The sequence below is a fragment of the Cyclopterus lumpus genome, chromosome 13 (genome assembly GCF_009769545.1).
Source record: "Cyclopterus lumpus isolate fCycLum1 chromosome 13, fCycLum1.pri, whole genome shotgun sequence".
NCBI classification, from domain to species: Eukaryota; Metazoa; Chordata; class Actinopteri; order Perciformes; family Cyclopteridae; genus Cyclopterus; species Cyclopterus lumpus.
The window spans coordinates 6566679-6585187 of NC_046978.1; the positions used below are offsets into that span (position 1 = coordinate 6566679).

Here is an 18509-nt window from a genome sequence, read left to right on the forward strand (position 1 = left end):
AAGGATATATATTGTTAATTGTTCTGCTACCTCACCATCAGATGTTTCCGAGTATTTTTCTCCGGCCTCAAAAGAATAATGAAACACTTTGGAGCGAAGATACAGAAAAGTAAACCATAGCTGGAGGCGAGAATTGCAAAAATCTCCACAGCAACAGCATATTTTCCAGGGGAGCTAACGTAAGCAGGAACAAAAGCTATCCAAACAGCACAGAATATCAGCATGCTGAAAGTGATCAGTTTGGCCTCGTTGAAGTTGTCAGGGAGTTTCCGAGCAAGAAAGGCCAGGAAGAGACTGGTGCAGGCCAGCAGACCAATGTAACCCAGAACCAGAGAGAAGCCCACCACAGAGGCCATGGCACACTCCAAGGTGACCTTTATCCCGGGGATATCCAAGTTAACTTGAGGCACAGGAGGGCTGAACAGTAGCCAAACAATACAGATGAAAACCTTGATGAAAAAAAACATTGTACAATATCATATTAATGAACACAACATATTGTAATAAGTATTACTTTTGTTATTAAAAAGCGTTTCCGCATTTCTGACCTGTATAAAGGAAAAGAGGCAGACACTTCCTCTCTGTTGGCCTGGACCAAACCACCTAATCAAGGCTCCAGCACCTGGCCGAGCTGAGCGGAAAGCTGCCAGAACAACTATAGTTTTGATTTGGAGGCAGGAAACACAAAGTACAAAACTGATCCCAAAAGCTGCCTGTTGGAATCGACAAGACCAGACTGATGGACGACCAATGAACACCAGTGAGCACAGGAAGCACAGCTTCAGGGACAGGAGAAGCAGGAAGCTCAGTTCTGAATTGTTGGCTCGCACCTTAAATAAGAATTGGGATTAATTTAGTATTAAAAAGACAAGCACATTAACAACCCGAGATAGATATCAAACACATATTCTAATGTACAGTTATGCACAATTCTATTTTGTCTGAGTAAATATACTACTATAATGACACATTGTTAGGTTAGCATTAAAAACTGAAATTCTCTGGATTCTTACCATAGGTGTTTGACGGTAGTAAAGAAACACTACAAACACAGCTGTTGTCACCGCAGCACCAGATACAGCTGCTGTAGTCAAGGTGATGCCCAAGGTTTCATTAAAGGAAAGGAAGTCCAGCTGGCGAGGGATGCAGGCAGTTCGCTCTGCATTGGACCAAAACTCATGTGGACAAAGTTCACAGTGAAGAGAATCTGGGAAAGGAAAACAGGAGATGAGGAAAGTAAAACACAAAGAGGAAAATGGAGGGTGTCTTATGGAGTCATTTCCTCACCAATTGTATTGCTGATCTCCCCTTCAGCACATTGGATACAGTCAAAGCAGCAGAGAGGTTCTCCTTTCCTGTTGGCCTTTCGGGAACCTGGCGGACAGCTCTCACTGCACACTGAAATTGGCACCTAAACAACAAGTAAAACCATCTTCTCAAGATATAATGCCTTGGAACTCACATTTTGCCTCAATCAATATTGTTCTTTTGAAACTACCTGATTGGATCCTGTACTCCACTGAATAGCTGATTCATTAAGGTGGAGGTCAAACCCGTCCACACGACCAATCAGAACCAGTTTGAGTGACCCATCAGGGGTGTTTTGCCAGTTGACAAGGTCGTACTTTGCTGGAATGTCGGCACCTTGGAAATAAAACAGTTCACCTTGTGGTGTGGTGAAATTCACGTTGTTCAGGTGCTGCAACAGCTGTAAGTAACACAGTTGTAATAAATATTTTTTTAATCTAAAAGAAGATTAAGCAGCTCCATTGGTTACATACAAAAATGCATTGGTACTGTTAATGTTGATATCCATGTTGAAACAGACATAATTGTGTTTACCTCTATGGGTTTGATATCTTTTGGAGAGGAACAGCTGGAGTTGTTGCTTCCGGGTGAGCTTTCTCTAGCAGGGCAGGACAAGAGGCTGTGAAGGGCGTGGGCTGCAGCATAAACAGCAAGGTAGACGTTATATGTCACCCTAAGCTGGGAGATATCAGTGAAGTGATTCTGCACACCATCCAGGGACTCTGTCCCACTGCAGAGTGGCAGAGACTCCTTTTGAAGCAACCTGTCTTCTTGAGGCAGCGGTGAAGATATGTAGGTTGAAGGTGGTGTGGCCCCAGGACTACAACCAAACATCTTTTCCCAGAATTTTTTTAAGAACTTATCATCAGGACGACCAGATGGGTTCAAACTTCTGATATAATTTTCAAATCCAGGTATAGCTGAACTTCGAATGGCCACACCCAGAACACCTCTTGCCACTTTAGAAGTGACAGGATCTTGCAGTAGATCACCACTGGTGCTCCAAGCCTCACTGGCAAGAAACTGTCTGTCAGTCACCTAAAGATAGCGACACAATCAAAGATCATTTTGAAAAGCTATTGTGTTTCTCAGATAACATCAGCTCAATTCAGGTTTATTTAACTTTGCTCACATTTATCTTGGCTAGTTGCAGGAACAGTTCCCTCACATCTGTGTACCAGGTAAAGATCAGAATCACTTTTGCAGTCGAAGCCTGAATTGTGAGGGCTGCTCGTCTGGCATCACTCACAATGTTTTCCCTTTGGAGAGTCTCTACAAATGCCAGACACACGCCGGCCCCCTGAGTCTCCTCCTGAAAAACCTGACATATACAGTTGAAAGGAGCAAAACGATTAGATTAAAAGAAAGCATTGAAGTGTTGTGCAATGTCTTGCATAAATGTCTTCTACAATATATGGAAACACCTTTATGGCCACAAGACCATAATCGTTCTTTGCTACAACTGCTCCGATCCAGGTCCAATTGAAGCGTATGGAAAGCTGGGCAATAGCTCGGGCTTGGTAAATATCACTGGGCATGGTCCTGAAGAAGTTTGGATACTGGAGTCTGTCACTCAGACAGGGGCAGCTAGCCGTGTAACTCATCTAAGTAAATGACAAAAACACATACATACATAGATAGATATTCTAAAATCACATAGTAATTCTTAAATTACATACACATGAAAAATATTATAATGTTATTTTTCACCTAGGGATTTTGTTTTTTAAAGAAGAAGACTGTGCTTACTGCAGTTCACAGTAAATAAGTCCCTTTTTGCTGTGAGGATAGCAAAATGAAGGTGAGAAAACATTTCATGCACCAAAGTCAACATATTAAATAAAATTAATACAAATTAATAACCCAAAGAGTTGTGTTAAATTATTTATGATTTACACCGAACTCACTAAAGGTACAGTGAGTGGCCCCAGGATTCTGGAGAGTATCTGAGCTGTTTTGGACGAGGAGCCACCGATAATCAAAGAAACAGTCTGCTCACCTAAAGAAATGATAAGATTTAATAAAATAAAGTCATTTGTTAAGCTTTGGTTTAGTTTCAGGCACAACATTGTGGTGTTTATGCTTTCATCATATTATTCACTTGTTGTTAATATAGAAGGATTTACATCAGTTCCATGGGAAGCATAATTAGGTACCTCTCCTTTTTCTGATGCCTTCTCCGGCAGAATAGTCTGGCAGGGCTGTTAAATTACAACTGGCACTGTCTCCTCCAACCAGTGACAGAGCTGCCTGCATAGCCCAAGGGGGAAGGCCACAGCTATCACGTATATGGTAGCCAAGCTTCACACCAGGCAGCAAAGTTGCACTGTGATTGATCTCTTCCACCGCAAACACCATAGCATATATGTATTGTAATGGAAGATTTTCCAAACTGAGACCACAGAAGAAAATAAATGAGAAATATATTAATCAAAGTGCCTGTGAAAATCTGCAATAATTTGTTAATATTATATGTAGTGCCATCATTGTATAAACTATTATAACAACATGCTTTAACAAGTAAATTAACATGTGAATGTGAAGATAACATATAGTTAACTGTTAGAAAAGCCCAAAAGGCTTTTTGTGTTGATCAAACGTACGCATCTAGAGTTTTCACAGTAAAGAGTATGGTTTTACCCTGTGCAAGATGTGTAGTATGTCAGCTGAGTGAAGTCGTTGTCTATAGCTGGAGGCTTGAAATAAAGACTAAAGAGCCCACCAATCACTACATCTCCCTCCTGAAACAGACCCTCATCGCTCGGTGATCCCAACCGGGAACACGTCGCTGTCTGAACCACCTGCAATCCCACCCTGAGCCCCAGCTGTCTGTCCACAAGGCCGACAAGGAGCAGGGATGAGCACAGCCTAAGAGTGAGGAACCAGGATAACGAAGACATGGACGGAGATGTTCTGGGCACTTTAAATGTGTGCAATATACTCAGTTAGATACTACTGTAGCTTGTCATTGGCAAAACAGATAAATAAGAGGTACAACTGTCAACAGTTCCTGAAATTAAAAAGTTACATTTGGTTAAATCCCCCCAATTGCATCCATAAGATATCCACCTAAAAATCTAAATACAATTAAATGAAAAAATGTAAGTTACTTCAGATACGACTTGCACTCACAACTGACAAGGTATATGTCACATACACACACACACACACACACACACACACACTCACCCTCCTACTCTGCACAACATAGATGTTGTTCTGTGTATTTATACGGGAACTAGAGTATTTACCTGGAGGGCAGTGGCCATAGATATCCCAACAGAGTTGCATTGTCATCGTTAACATTTAGTTGATGAATTAATCCACAGTGAGTTAAATTCAAAGCCTCAGCTTTCACACCAGGGCCCTGGTGAACCACATTGTTTTTCAGTAAAGTCATTATAAAGACCTTTTGAGAAAGTGTTTTTTTAAAACAGTCTTATTATGAAGGAAACTCAATATGTGATGGATCCAAATATTAGTTGTATATACCTCTTGTGGTATCTAGTAACTTTTCATAATAGTTACTTAATTTTCCAGGTTTGTAGATATTAACTCAAAAGCAACATCTCTTTGCAGACATTACATTACATTATGTTTTTGTAGAAACAAGATACAATAATGGGCAGCCACTTCTGTGTAGAGTTTGCATATCCTCCCTGTGCCAACGTGGGTTTTCTGCAGAGAACCTGCTGAGAACCCACTGTTTCATTATCATTATTACTGGTTTTCTTTACTATTTATTATTTATATCATTTGTTTTTGATTTTACTATGTCTCTTGTGTGCACTTTACCCCTTGCTGCTGTAATCTGGTCAATTTCACCACTGTGGGAATAATAAAGGATTATCTTTATCCCCCCGCCACCCTGAATATAATAAGTGGTGACAGATAATAGATGTATAGTTAATAAAACACGGCAGACATTTTGAGCCCGCTGGAACTTCTGACTTACATGAGGACTAAACATGGCTGATGGCAAAGAAAGCATAAGTACACCTGGTCTACCCCTGGGCCTGTGACTGGGACCGTTAGATGTAAAACCTCCACATCTAGGAGGAGACCATGGCCTTGCCAGTCACCACCACCATATGCTGTTAAGAAACAAGGAAACCTACGTCTCAAAAACTACACCTACTAATACAGGCCATAGGAGAATCCCTATAGGATTGCAACATTGTATTCTAGTAATCTTGGCATCCATCACCCACTGCAACACAGACTTGGAGGGGGACACTGGTGGTAGTGGTCCACAGCCAATCATCTCACAACCATGCACTCATGCTAGTTAAACTTGCCAGCTATGGGCTTTGGATGGTTTAGGCTGAAAACACACCAGGTAGTGACATGGCTCACAGCAATTATACAATTTCTCTATGTCGAGGAGGTATCATGTGTTTCAGGTAGAATCATTTATTTGTAACAATGGTCTTTGCAACTAAAAGTTAACCAATGCCACACAAAAATTAACGAAGAGATGATATTAAAATTAAGGCAGTAAAGTACTTGACAGCAAAAAAATGTAATGCAAAACAATTGTTTGGATGATGTGAGTTTACAAAATAAAAATGGGTTGGTGAAGCAAGGCTGACTTTGCTCAGGCTCATCAAGCCTATAGCAGCCCTCCTTTAGGAGAGAAAAAAGGTAATCTCGTCTCAGAGGACTAAGTTACATCACAATTTATTCAAGAGGTTTAAGTGAGGATGAGACGCAGGTGTGCAATCACTCACCTCCACCATTCATCAACAATTACATCCTATCACGCAAGAGAGGAGGCACAGTGGGGAAACAGGAGTCTGTGTGCATGTTTGTTGTTTTTATGGTGTTGCAGATCATAGCTAACACACTGCCATCATGTTTTTAAATTCTGCAATAGATACATTATTATACTATTGTATGCAATTCAACCTTTGGAACAGATTGAATTACAAGATCGCTCAAACAAAAAACTATGGCAAAATTCCCACTAATCTAGCATTATGGAAATCAAAACATAAAACAAGTTAAAATAAGAGGAAGGAAGGTTGGAATAACGTTCATTATATTTTATTCAAGCTTTGCCTTCTCCCTCTGCAATCTGGTGGCATCGTCAAACGTAATGCACTGTCTGGGAAATTGGATTAATATGGGTGTGGCAGCGGGGTGTGGCTAGGCTCAGCTGCAGAGTGGGTGGAGGGGGGGGGGGGGAATCAATCAATCAAGCCTCAGCTGGGATCAATTGTGTGTGTGTGTGTGTGTGTGTGTGTGTGTGTGTGTGTGTGTGTGTGTGTGTGTGTGTTTTGTGTTCCATATAAGAGCAGGAGTAGCTGGAGAGGAAGGAAGAGCGGGTAGCGGATGCCCGGATCGTTCGCTACCAGAAGCGTAATCGAAACAAATAAAACCTGTTACTGCCCTCACGATTGTGTGTGTTGCCCTCTTTGATGCCTGCCCGAGACTCAAACTTGTCACAATGGGCTTTGGAGAAAATGATAACTTAACATACTACTTCTATCTAGCTTCCAATGGATAGAATGTGCTGTGTAGTAATTACCTACTTTGTTAAAATATTACTGTAAACTACCATCCAGGATTTCTTGACATAAATTATTCAACATGGGAGTGGATTCCATGTTTGTTGTGTCTGTCAAGGGACTACAGATGCAAATTAGCTGTAGCTACAATCTGGTACAGTGCATCAAATGGTGACATTTATGTTTTAACTGTACACAGTCCCTTTTAAATAAAGATAGAATAATAATAATTCTTCTTCTTTGTGGTCAATGGATATGACTACTATATCCAGAGATTATGGCTTTATAGAATGCATGAGTATTTCATGGCATAATTAAAATAAAAATGACATATAGGTTTCATCTCTAAAAGACAGAAGGTAGCCCTTTTCATGCTCCCTCTGTACTGGCAATGGTTAAGGCCACACTCAACTCTCCGTGATCGGCGTTACACACAAGTGAATAGAGGCAAACAACTCTCTCACAAACCCATCTGGATCCCCTATGGAAATAGGTGTGGAATGGGTGTTTGTCATGTGAAAAGTGTCCCATTAAACATGCATTAGTGGGAACTGCACTGAAACCGCAGTAGGACACTGTCTGAACAATGTCCAAGTGACTCTGGTGACTGATATATTAGCAAAGAAGATGAAACATGTACAATGTATTGTCAGGTGTGGATTTGGCCAAAATGACAAGACCACTCAAGGAAGCAGTCTGTAGTTATATATTTATGAGCAGTTTAGACACTTTATACCCTTTTTACAAATGTATTTGTATTTACTTGTACAATTAACCATAGGAGATTTACTGTATATAGAGCAAATACTTTAATTAACAGTAGAGAAAGAGAATGATGTTGCACAGCGAAGGAAAAGACCTTGTTGAGTGATGAGGAAAGAAGCAGTAGAGCAAAATTGAATGGTATAATACTTCCATCTAGTGGTAGTTTAGTACATGTACTAAAAACATATTACGCCAACAATATAATCACCATATTGATCCTTCTTTAAAGTGATACAGGTATTAACTGCATATGGTATAATTGGTAACAGAAAAGCAATTCACACACTAATATCATTTTTTATAAAGTTTACATTGTTATGGTTTGTCTCTGACCCCAAGCGCACGACAACAGCAAGGTTTAGTTCTAGCCGAACACACGGCGTAGTTTATTGAGCACAACAAGTCGCTTAGAAAAGAAACACAAAAAACTCAAAGTGTCCCCTTAGTCCACGGGTGATCGAACATCAAACCCCAAAAAATCCAAGAAAATACTCCACACAAAAAAAGTCAGCAAAGACACGAGGGAAAGTTCAGTGACGACACAAGGAGGAAAGTCCACGGACATCATGGCACGAACTCGCAACGTCAACACAGACAGTCCTGATCTTTATCCCCCCGAATACAACGAGCTGACGAGCTGCAGCCGTGGGACGAGCTGAGTGGCTTCAGGTGTGAGTTGGAGCGCCCCTGGCTTGTCCCCGCCTCCAAGCCCGTAGCTCCCTGGCAGCGTGCTCTGAGGTACCGGGTGTCACTGTGTGAACGGGCTGAGGAGGGAGTCCGGCTGGCTGAGTCCTGACAATACCCCCCCCTCTACGGGAGCCACCTGGCGACTTGCCAGGCTTCTCGGGATGGGCCTGATAAAAGTCAGTCAACAGTCCTGGGTCCATGATGAGCTGGCGGGACACCCAGCTTCGTTCCTCCGGACCATAGCCCACCCAGTCCACCAGAAACTGGTACCCACGTCCTCGTCGGCGAACATCCATCAGTCGGCGAACCTTCCACTGAGGGTGCCCATCTACGATCTTAGGGGGAGGTGGAACAGGGGCAGGAGGCATCAGGGGACTGTGGGAGACAGGTTTAATTCGCGACACATGGAACACTGGATGGATCCTCATGGAGGTTGGAAGTCTCAGCCTCACCGCTGCAGGACTGAGCACCCTTGTGATCTCAAAGGGTCCAACGAACCGGGGATCCAGCTTCTTAGCGGTTGACTGCAGGGGAAGATCCTTGGAGGACAGCCAAACCTTCTGCCCCAGTTGGTATGCGGGCGCTGGGTTCCGGCGACGGTTGGCTCCTCGGCTGCCACGTTCAGCTGCTCGGAGTAAGGCGGCTCTGGTGACCTCCCAGATACGACGACACCTGTTCAGATGGGTCTGCACGGAGGGAACTGCCACTTCCGACTGCTGAGCAGGAAAGAGCGGCGGCTGGTAACCCAGAGACGCCTCGAAGGGGGAGAGGCCGGTGGCGGAGCTGACCAGGGAGTTGATGGCGTACTCGACCCAGGGGAGGAACCGACTCCAGGAGGATGGTCTCCTGGCTGCCACACAACGGAGCGCAGACTCCACGCTCTGGTTCATCCTCTCAGTCTGTCCGTTTGTCTGTGGGTGATAACCAGAGGAAAGACTGACAGAGGCGCCCAACCCCTTGTAAAATGCTCGCCATACCTGGGAGATGAACTGGGGTCCTCTGTCTGAGACGACGTCCTGGGGGAGACCATGAAGCCGGAACACATGGCTCGTCAGGAGGTCCGCCGTCTCCAACGCCGAAGGGAGTTTAGGGAGGGCCACCAGGTGCACCCCTTTACTGAAACGGTCCACTACCGTTAGTATCACCGTCTTCCCCTGGGAGGGCGGAAGTCCAGACACAAAGTCCAATGCCACGTGGGACCAGGGACGGCTAGGAACTGGAAGGGGCTGCAGTAGCCCTGCGGGAGCCCGGTGAGAGGCCTTGCTGCGGGCACAAACGGGGCAGGCCAGTACAAAGTCCTTTACCTCGTTCCTCATAGTAGGCCACCAGAAACGGCGAGCCAGAAAGGTGAAGGTGCGGTGGACGCCAGGATGGCAGGCAAACTGGCTAGCATGTCCCCACTGAAGCACTCGGGACCTGACCGACTCCGGAACAAACAGACGGCGTGGGGGCACGCCACTCGGAGCAGGATGGGAGCGCAACGCCTGTCTCACGACTGTCTCGATGCCCCAGGCCACCATGCCAACCACCTTGCCCTTGGGGATGATGGGAACTGACTCCTCAGCAGTCAGGCTCCTCCCTTGGTGTAGTCGGGACAGGGCATCTGCCTTAATGTTGCGGGAACCGGGACGATAGGTCAGAGAAAAATCGAACCGACTGAGGAAGCCGGCCCACCGAGCCTGTCGACCATTGAGACGCTTGGTCGCCCGGATGAAAGTCAAGTTCTTATGATCCGTCCAGATGGTGAACGGCTGCTCAGCCCCCTCCAGCCAATGGCGCCACTCCCCCAGAGCAGCTACCACTGCCAGCAACTCCCGGTTCCCGATGTCGTAGTTCTCCTCAGCAGGAAGGAACCGGCGAGAGAAGAACGCACAGGGATGAACCTTCTGATCCGCCACGGCTCGTTGGGAAAGAACCGCCCCCAAGCCGGTGTCCGAGGCATCCACCTCCACAATGAACTGCCTCTTAGGGTCGGGATGGAGTAGAACTGGGGCGCTGGTGAACCTCCTCTTGAGAGCCAGAAACGCGGCATCGGTAGCTGGGGACCAGATGAACGGCTGGGAGGGAGAGGTCAGCCTGGTGAGAGGTTCCGCCACGACACTGTAGTTCCGGATGAACCTCCGGTAGAAGTTGGCAAACCCGAGGAAGCTCTGCAACTCCTTTCGCGACGTGGGGTTCGGCCAGTCCACCACAGCCTGGATCTTGCGGGGGTCGGCCCGAGTCTGACCCTTCTCCACAACGAAGCCCAAGTAGTCGACAGAGGTTGAGTGGAATCGGCACTTCTCAGCCTTGACGAAGAGCCGGTTAAGGAGGAGACGCTTGAGCACCCGGCGGACGTGCTGGACATGATCCTCGAGGGTCCTGGAGAAGACCAGGATGTCGTCAAGGTAAACGACCACAAACTCGTCCAGCATGTCGCGGAGCACGTCGTTCATGAGCGCCTGGAATACCGCCGGGGCGTTGGTAAGGCCGAACGGCATTACCCGGTACTCGTAGTGACCTCGGGGTGTCTTGAAGGCGGTCTTCCACTCGTCCCCCTTCCTGATTCGAACCAGGTGGTAGGCACTCCGGAGATCCAGCTTGGTGAAGATGGTAGCCTGGGTGAGGGGCTCAAGGGTGGAACTCATGAGGGGGAGGGGGTACTTGTTCTTGACCGTTATGTCGTTCAGTTGGCGATAGTCAATACAGGGTCGGAGGCCCCCATCCTTCTTCTTCACGAAGAAGAAGCCCGCTGCCACCGGGGAGGACGACGGCCGAATGAGCCCTGCTGCCACTGACTCCGATATGTACTCGTCCATCGAAGCCTTCTCCGGAATAGACAGGCTGTACAGCCGACTGCTGGGAAGGGAAGCCCCAGGGCGGAGGTCAATTGCACAGTCGTACGGCCTATGTGGAGGGAGCGACTGAGCCCGGGTCTTGCTGAAAACCTCTCCCAGATCGTGGTACTCCGGAGGAATAGAGGAAACGTCCGGGGGAGGGACACTGGGGATTGGTCGGGGTAACGGGCTGGGGGCTGCCTGTAGACACTGGGCGTGGCAGGAGGAACTCCATTCCAGTATCATCCCAGAGGACCAGGCAATGTGTGGCTCATGCTGTACAAACCAGGGGTGCCCTAGGATCACAGGGGCCAGTGGGGACTGGATCAGGTAGAACTTGCGGTTCTCCACATGGTTTCCCGCCACAGTGAGGGAGATGGGACGGGTGCTCTGGGTGATGCGGGCCAGATGGCGGTTGTCCAGTGCAAAGGCCTCTACAGGCTCCTCCAGTGCTTCTAGCGGGATGTTAGCCTGGGCAGCGAACTCCGAGTCCAGGAAACACTCATCCGCCCCAGAATCGAGGAGGGCCCCCACTGTAATCCGCTGATCCGCCCAGGCCAGGGTGACGCTAATCCGCCGGCTCGGTGGTGCAGGACTACGGGAACAGGAAAGGTGACTCACTAGGATCTCCCGAGGTCCTGGTGAGCCTAATCTTTTGGCCGGGTGGGGCAGCCGCTGATGCGATGTCCCTTCTGGCCACAGTAGAGACACAGGCCTGCCCTGAATCGGGCCTCCCGTTCGGTTGGGCTAAGGCGCATGCGTCCCAGCTGCATGGGTTCCTCGCCAGTCGTCGTCTGTGATGAGGGCAGGACGGGAGTAGGGGGAGTAGGTTGAGCTACGGCGAGGGTCCTCTCCTGTGTGCTGGGTCTGTGGGGGGTGGGAAGGGATCCCCGGAGGACTCGCTCCCGCCTCCTCTCACAGAGGCGTCCATCGATGCGGATGGCGAGGTTGATGAGGTCATCAAGGGAAGAGGACTCCTCCCGTGTGGCTAGCTGGTCTCTCACCGCCTCACTGAGCCCCCTCCGGAAGGTGACCCGAAGCGCAGGATCGTTCCACCCACTCTCCGCAGCGGCCAACCTGAACTCCACCGAGTAGTCCGCCACTCTGCCACCACCCTGTTGGATACTGCTCAACCGGGCACCAGGGTCCTGACCACTGGCTGGATGATGGAACACCTTACGTAGCTCTGCCACAAACTCCCTATAGGAGAGACAGAAGCTGGCACCCATGGCCCAGGAAGCGGTAGCCCACTGGGCTGCCCGGCCGGCGAGCAGGTTAATCACATACGCGACTCGAGCGGTGTCAGAGGTGAACCTGCTAGGCTGGTGAGTGAAAACCAACTCACACTGCATGATGAAGGTGGCACAAGTCTCAAAATCACCCTCGAACGGTCGGGGGCTGGAGAGGCTAGGCTCCCGTGGTACTGGGTTGGAAACCGCAGGGTTAACCGGAGAGGGATACACAGGGGGCGGGTTCACAGGCTGGTTCAGCGGCTGGGTGGTGAGGGCCATCGTCAACGCCCGCAGCTGTAGCAGGATCTCGGCTTGTTGGTCTGCCGATGCCGCCTGCTGACGAGTCAGGATCTCCACCGAAGCGTGGAGCGGCTGGACCTGGGCTTGGAGGTTCTGCACGGCAATGGAGGCCGCCTCCAGCTGGTGAGAGTGGGTGTTGGTCAGATGCAGCTGCCTACTAAGGGCAACCTGAACAGAGCTGGACAATCCACTCTCTGTGTCGGCTGGGGTCGTCATGGCGAGTTCGTACTGTTATGGTTTGTCTCTGACCCCAAGCGCACGACAACAGCAAGGTTTAGTTCTAGCCGAACACACGGCGTAGTTTATTGAGCACAACAAGTCGCTTAGAAAAGAAACACAAAAAACTCAAAGTGTCCCCTTAGTCCACGGGTGATCGAACATCAAACCCCAAAAAATCCAAGAAAATACTCCACACAAAAAAAGTCAGCAAAGACACGAGGGAAAGTTCAGTGACGACACAAGGAGGAAAGTCCACGGACATCATGGCACGAACTCGCAACGTCAACACAGACAGTCCTGATCTTTATCCCCCCGAATACAACGAGCTGACGAGCTGCAGCCGTGGGACGAGCTGAGTGGCTTCAGGTGTGAGTTGGAGCGCCCCTGGCTTGTCCCCGCCTCCAAGCCCGTAGCTCCCTGGCAGCGTGCTCTGAGGTACCGGGTGTCACTGTGTGAACGGGCTGAGGAGGGAGTCCGGCTGGCTGAGTCCTGACATACATAAATGTCTTCCGCTCATTTTTTCACAATAATTTGCCTATATGAAAAGTCATCAGTTACATACATATAATTATGTAACCAAGGTTTAAAGAACATTTATTAACAATAACATAATAACAACAAACTGAAAAACTGCTCTGTAGTTTTATAGTTTATTATGTAATAAGCTGTAATTTGACAGTGTCTGTCTGGAAACGTTGCTTCCCCATCTTGACTGCGCCAGACCCCCAAACACTTCAATTAATGAAATCAAAAGTAGATAGAAGAGTAGTTAGACACCCTCTCCCCATTTAAGAGTAGGCGTAAGACTTTCTGCTTTGATTACACTTTACAGTAGTTAAGCCAAGGCCTGCCTCGGTCGAGCCCATTGTTATGCTGCCTCTTCCTTTCCATCTGTGTGTGTTCATGTCCCTATAATGCATGTTGCTAACTCAGCTTCTTCGCTGGAGTCTTCTCGCCTTGCAGGTTTCCATGAATGGAGCGTGGTGGTACCTGCTGCCATGGCCCTACCTGACACCTACTATTATTATTATTATTATCATTAGTCATGCTTCTATTTTTATTGCTGCTACTATTGGTGCTATTACCATTTTATTATATCAGCTGCTGCTGTTATTTTTGGTGGTAATACTTTTGTTTTATTTCTGCTATTACTGCCGATATTGCTATTATTGGTGTCACTATCATTTCTTCCACATGGACATCACATGACATCTATTGCACTTCTGAGAGAGAAGTGCAATACCCTTACCTTTTTTTCCCCCAGAGTCTTTTGTTTGCGGTGGGGGAGTCCTTATCCAATGAAAAGGTCCAATGACAGGATATGTTGCACAGATTGGAAAGCCCCCTAAGGCACATTTGTAATTTTTGATATTGGGATATATAAATAAAATTGAATTTAATTATTTTTTTATAAAACATCTAATTTCTCCTGATTGGATACTTACTCTTCTTCATTGAAAACAACCCTTGCATACAGTCAGGAAGAGTTATTTCGCTCCAATCAATATTTGTAGAGTTTTAAAGTCTACTAGGTCCATACATATGAAAAGCTACATCAACTATTGTAATGAGAGCTGCCGTTATTTAATGGCAGTGTTACTTATTCTAACGATATGACAGAACATACAATATCGGCCCGTTAAGAAAGTAATACATATTTATATTTATATTATTTACTGTATGTATAAGGTATTGAGTATGAGTTGAATAGTACAGTATAGTACACAAGCTAAATAATCTTTCTTGAATAGATTATATATTTATGTTATGTATCAAAAACTGGTGGAGAGTTTATTCAGTTCAGTTTATTCGAAACACAGAAAAAGACAACAACCAACCACATTAATGCAAAATAAAACACTAACATTTAGTGAGCATGTTTTAATTTAAAGTTGTTTTTCTTTAATGGTTGATGATAGATGTTTACATTTAATTCAGTACGAATAATATTTAGTTACCAATGAAAGCCATAATTACGTGTAGCTGCAAGAGGTTTGCATATTTTAAACAAGCATTAAGAAGCATTATTTAGATGAGAGGAATTGACATAATGCATACACATAAAAAATGACATGGTACCAGGGCTACTGTCCACCAGACAAAGAGAGTTATATACAGTATGCTCAAGTTCAAGACAGGAAAGCTACCTTGCCATCAGGTGTTTCTTAGTGTTTTTCTCAGGCCTGAAGAGAATGATGAAACATTTTGGGGCAAAAATACAGAGCAGTAAACCATAGCTAGAGGCCAGGATTGCAAAGATCTCCACAGCAACAACATACTTCCCAGGAGAGCTAACATAAGCAGGAACAAAAGCTATCCAAACAGCACAGAATATCAGCATGCTGAAAGTGATCAGTTTGGCCTCGTTGAAGTTGTCAGGGAGTTTCCGAGCAAGAAAGGCCAGGAAGAGACTGGTGCAGGCCAGCAGACCAATGTAACCCAGAACCAGAGAGAAGCCCACCACAGAGGCCATGGCACACTCCAAGGTGACCGTTGACCCTTGGAAACCCAGATCACGTTGAGGCACAGGAGGGCTGAGGGACAGCCATGTCGCACAGATGATCACCTGGAGAAAAAGTAAACATGTCAGTGTTGTCATTTTTTTTACATCAAGTGAAAAAATGTCCTCATCATTAAATCAATAAAACAATATTCACACCTGTATAGATGTAAAGAGGCAGACACTTCCTCTCTGTTGGCCTGGACCAAACCAACTAATCAAGGCTCCAGCACCTGGCCGAGCTGAGCGGAAAACAGCAAGAACTACTACGGTTTTGACCAGGAGGCAGGAAACACAAAGTACAAAACTGATCCCAAAAGCTGCCTGTTGGAATCGACAAGACCAGACTGATGGACGACCAATGAACACCAGTGAGCACAGGAAGCACAGCTTCAGGGACAGGAGAAGCAGGAAGCTCAGTTCTGAATTGTTGGCTCGCACCTTAAATAAGAATTGGGATTAATTTAGTATTAAAAAGACAAGCACATTAACAACCCGAGATAGATATCAAACACATATTCTAATGTACAGTTATGCACAATTCTATTTTGTCTGAGTAAATATACTACTATAATGACACATTGTTAGGTTAGCATTAAAAACTGAAATTCTCTGGATTCTTACCATAGGTGTTTGACGGTAGTAAAGAAACACTACAAACACAGCTGTTGTCACCGCAGCACCAGATACAGCTGCTGTAGTCAAGGTGATGCCCAAGGTTTCATTAAAGGAAAGGAAGTCCAGCTGGCGAGGGATGCAGGCAGTTCGCTCTGCATTGGACCAAAACTCATGTGGACAAAGTTCACAGTGAAGAGAATCTGGGAAAGGAAAACAGGAGATGAGGAAAGTAAAACACAAAGAGGAAAATGGAGGGTGTCTTATGGAGTCATTTCCTCACCAGTTGTATTGCTGATCTCCCCTTCAGCACATTGGATACAGTCAAAGCAGCAGAGAGGTTCTCCTTTCCTGTTGGCCTTTCGGGAACCTGGCGGACAGCTCTCACTGCACACTGAAGTTGGCACCTAAACAACAAGTAAAACCATCTTCTCAAGATATAATGCCTTGGAACTCACATTTTGCCTCAATCAATATTGTTCTTTTGAAACTACCTGATTGTATCCTGTACTCCACTGAATAGCTGATTCATTAAGGTGGAGGTCAAACCCGTCCACACGACCAATCAGAACCAGTTTGAGTGACCCATCAGGGGTGTTTTGCCAGTTGACAAGGTCGTACTTTGCTGGAATGTCAGCACCTTGGAAATAAAACATTTCCCCTTGTGGTGTGGTGAAATTCAATTTGTTCAGGTGCTGCAACAGCTGTAAGTAACAATTGTTAAAGATACTGTTCGCATTTAAAATGATGTAGTCTGTTTACAAAAGATGCATTGACGTTATTAAATGACCCTTGTAGATAAGATGACTCAGGGACAATAGTGTTTACCTCTATGGGTTTGATATCTTTTGGAGAGGAACAGCTGAAGCTGTTGTTTCCGGGTGAGCTTTCTCTATCAGGGCAGGACAAGAGGTTGTGAAGGGCGTGGGCTGCAGCATAAACAGCAAGGTAGACATTATATGACATCCTAAGTTGGGAGATATCAGTGAAGCGATTCTTCACTCTCTCTAGGGACTCTGTCCCACTGCAGAGTGGCAGAGAACCTTTCTGAGAGGACCGCTTTGCAGGAAAGAGAGTTGCCGCATGTGATTGTGCAGCTCCAAGACTGCATCCAAACTCCTTTTCCCAGAATTCACGTAAGAATTCATCATCAGGACGACGCATTGGGTGCAAACCTCTGAGATAATTTTCAAATCCGGGTATTGTTGAACTTCGAATGGCCACACCCAGAACACCTCTTGCCACTTTAGAGATGTCAAGATCGTGAAGAAGATCATCACTGGTGCTCCAAGCCTCACTGGCCAGAAACTGTCTATCAGTCACCTACAATAAGAGAACACTAATAAAGTTTGACAAGAAAAATAGAAGACATTTTATATATGTCTTTGTTTAGTGATGAACCCTTTTGTCGATACAAAATTTCCACAGCAGTTGCTCACATTTATCTTGGCCAGTTCCAGAAACACTTTCTTAATCTCTGTATACCAGCAAAAGATCAGAATCACCCTGGCAGTCGAAGCTTGAATTGTGAGGGCTACACGCCTGGCATCACTCACAATAGTTTCTTTAAGGAGAGTCTCTATAAATTCCAAACACACCCCTTTTTCCTGGGTCTCTTCCTGAAATGCCTGGCAACCAAAACAATAAACATATTCATAAAGATATTGTTATTTACTATTTAAGGAAATCCATGAGATACTTTTTGAAGGCGATTTACTGTAAAATAACAAAGACATACACCTGTATTGCCAGACGACCATAATCCTTGTTTACAATCACAGCTCCCATCCAAGTCCAGCGGAAGCGAATGGCCAATCGTGCCATGGCCCGGGCTTGGTAAATGTCACTGGGGATTGTTCTGAAGACATTAGGAAAGTTAAGCCTGTCACTCAGACAAGGGCAGCTTGCCATGTGGCTGATCTGAAAGAAAGACGCAGAAACATTATTTTGACACTGCTTTTACAACACTAACACAATTGTATCGTTAATTTAAATGTTTTCAAATAGTATCAGCTTCTTTTTCAATAAAGTATTATTTCCTTTGGTATTGAAACTCACAAGTGGCACAGAGAGAGGCCCCAGGACCCTGGACAGAACTATGGTTGTTGTCGACGAGGCAGTACCAATGAGCAAAGGAACGGGCTGACCCACTGCTTATAGCATCAAACATAGAATTACATGACATTAGGCTTTTTATACTGTAACCATATAAGTTGTTGTTTTCATGGATATGGTCAATATTTCATTATATAAAATCCTACCTGCTGTCTCTCCAGGTTGTCCATAAGCTGCAGAATGCGGCATTGAGGGTGTTAAGTTGCAGCTGTGTGTGTCTCCTCCGACCAGTGACAGTGCAACTTGCTGAGCCCAGTAGGAACTGGCACAGTTATCAAGTATACGGTAGCCCAGCTTCACTCCTGGTAGCAGGGTGCTGTTTTGATTGATTTCCTCCACCGCAAACATCATAGTATATGCATTTTTTAATGACCCTAGATCTAAACTGAGACCACAGGAGAGGAAATGAATAAAATAAACTACAATATCAGTGAAATATATA

At 45.9% G+C, this 18509-nt stretch overlaps 2 protein-coding genes across 2 annotated transcripts; both read right to left on the reverse strand.

The window, feature by feature from the left end:
• Window positions 1-26: 26 nt before the first annotated feature.
• On the reverse strand, window positions 27-3681 carry LOC117741151 (extracellular calcium-sensing receptor-like). Its single transcript, XM_034547956.1, has 11 exons — window positions 3525-3681; window positions 3216-3307; window positions 2733-2912; window positions 2441-2629; window positions 2136-2346; window positions 1843-2039; window positions 1499-1708; window positions 1288-1411; window positions 1014-1207; window positions 549-830; window positions 27-449 (listed from the first exon to the last, which is right to left on the reverse strand). The coding sequence occupies exons 1-11, from the start codon at window positions 3664-3666 to the stop codon at window positions 27-29; spliced, it is 2244 nt and encodes a 747-aa protein (XP_034403847.1). The 5' UTR covers window positions 3667-3681.
• Window positions 3682-14980: 11299 nt separating this feature from the next.
• On the reverse strand, window positions 14981-18418 carry LOC117741144 (extracellular calcium-sensing receptor-like). The gene is made up of 10 exons (XM_034547949.1): window positions 18274-18418; window positions 18011-18105; window positions 17693-17872; window positions 17392-17580; window positions 16781-17275; window positions 16447-16656; window positions 16236-16359; window positions 15962-16155; window positions 15497-15778; window positions 14981-15403 (listed from the first exon to the last, which is right to left on the reverse strand). Exons 1-10 carry the CDS (start codon window positions 18416-18418, stop codon window positions 14981-14983), a joined length of 2337 nt encoding a protein of 778 aa, XP_034403840.1.
• Window positions 18419-18509: the final 91 nt, after the last annotated feature.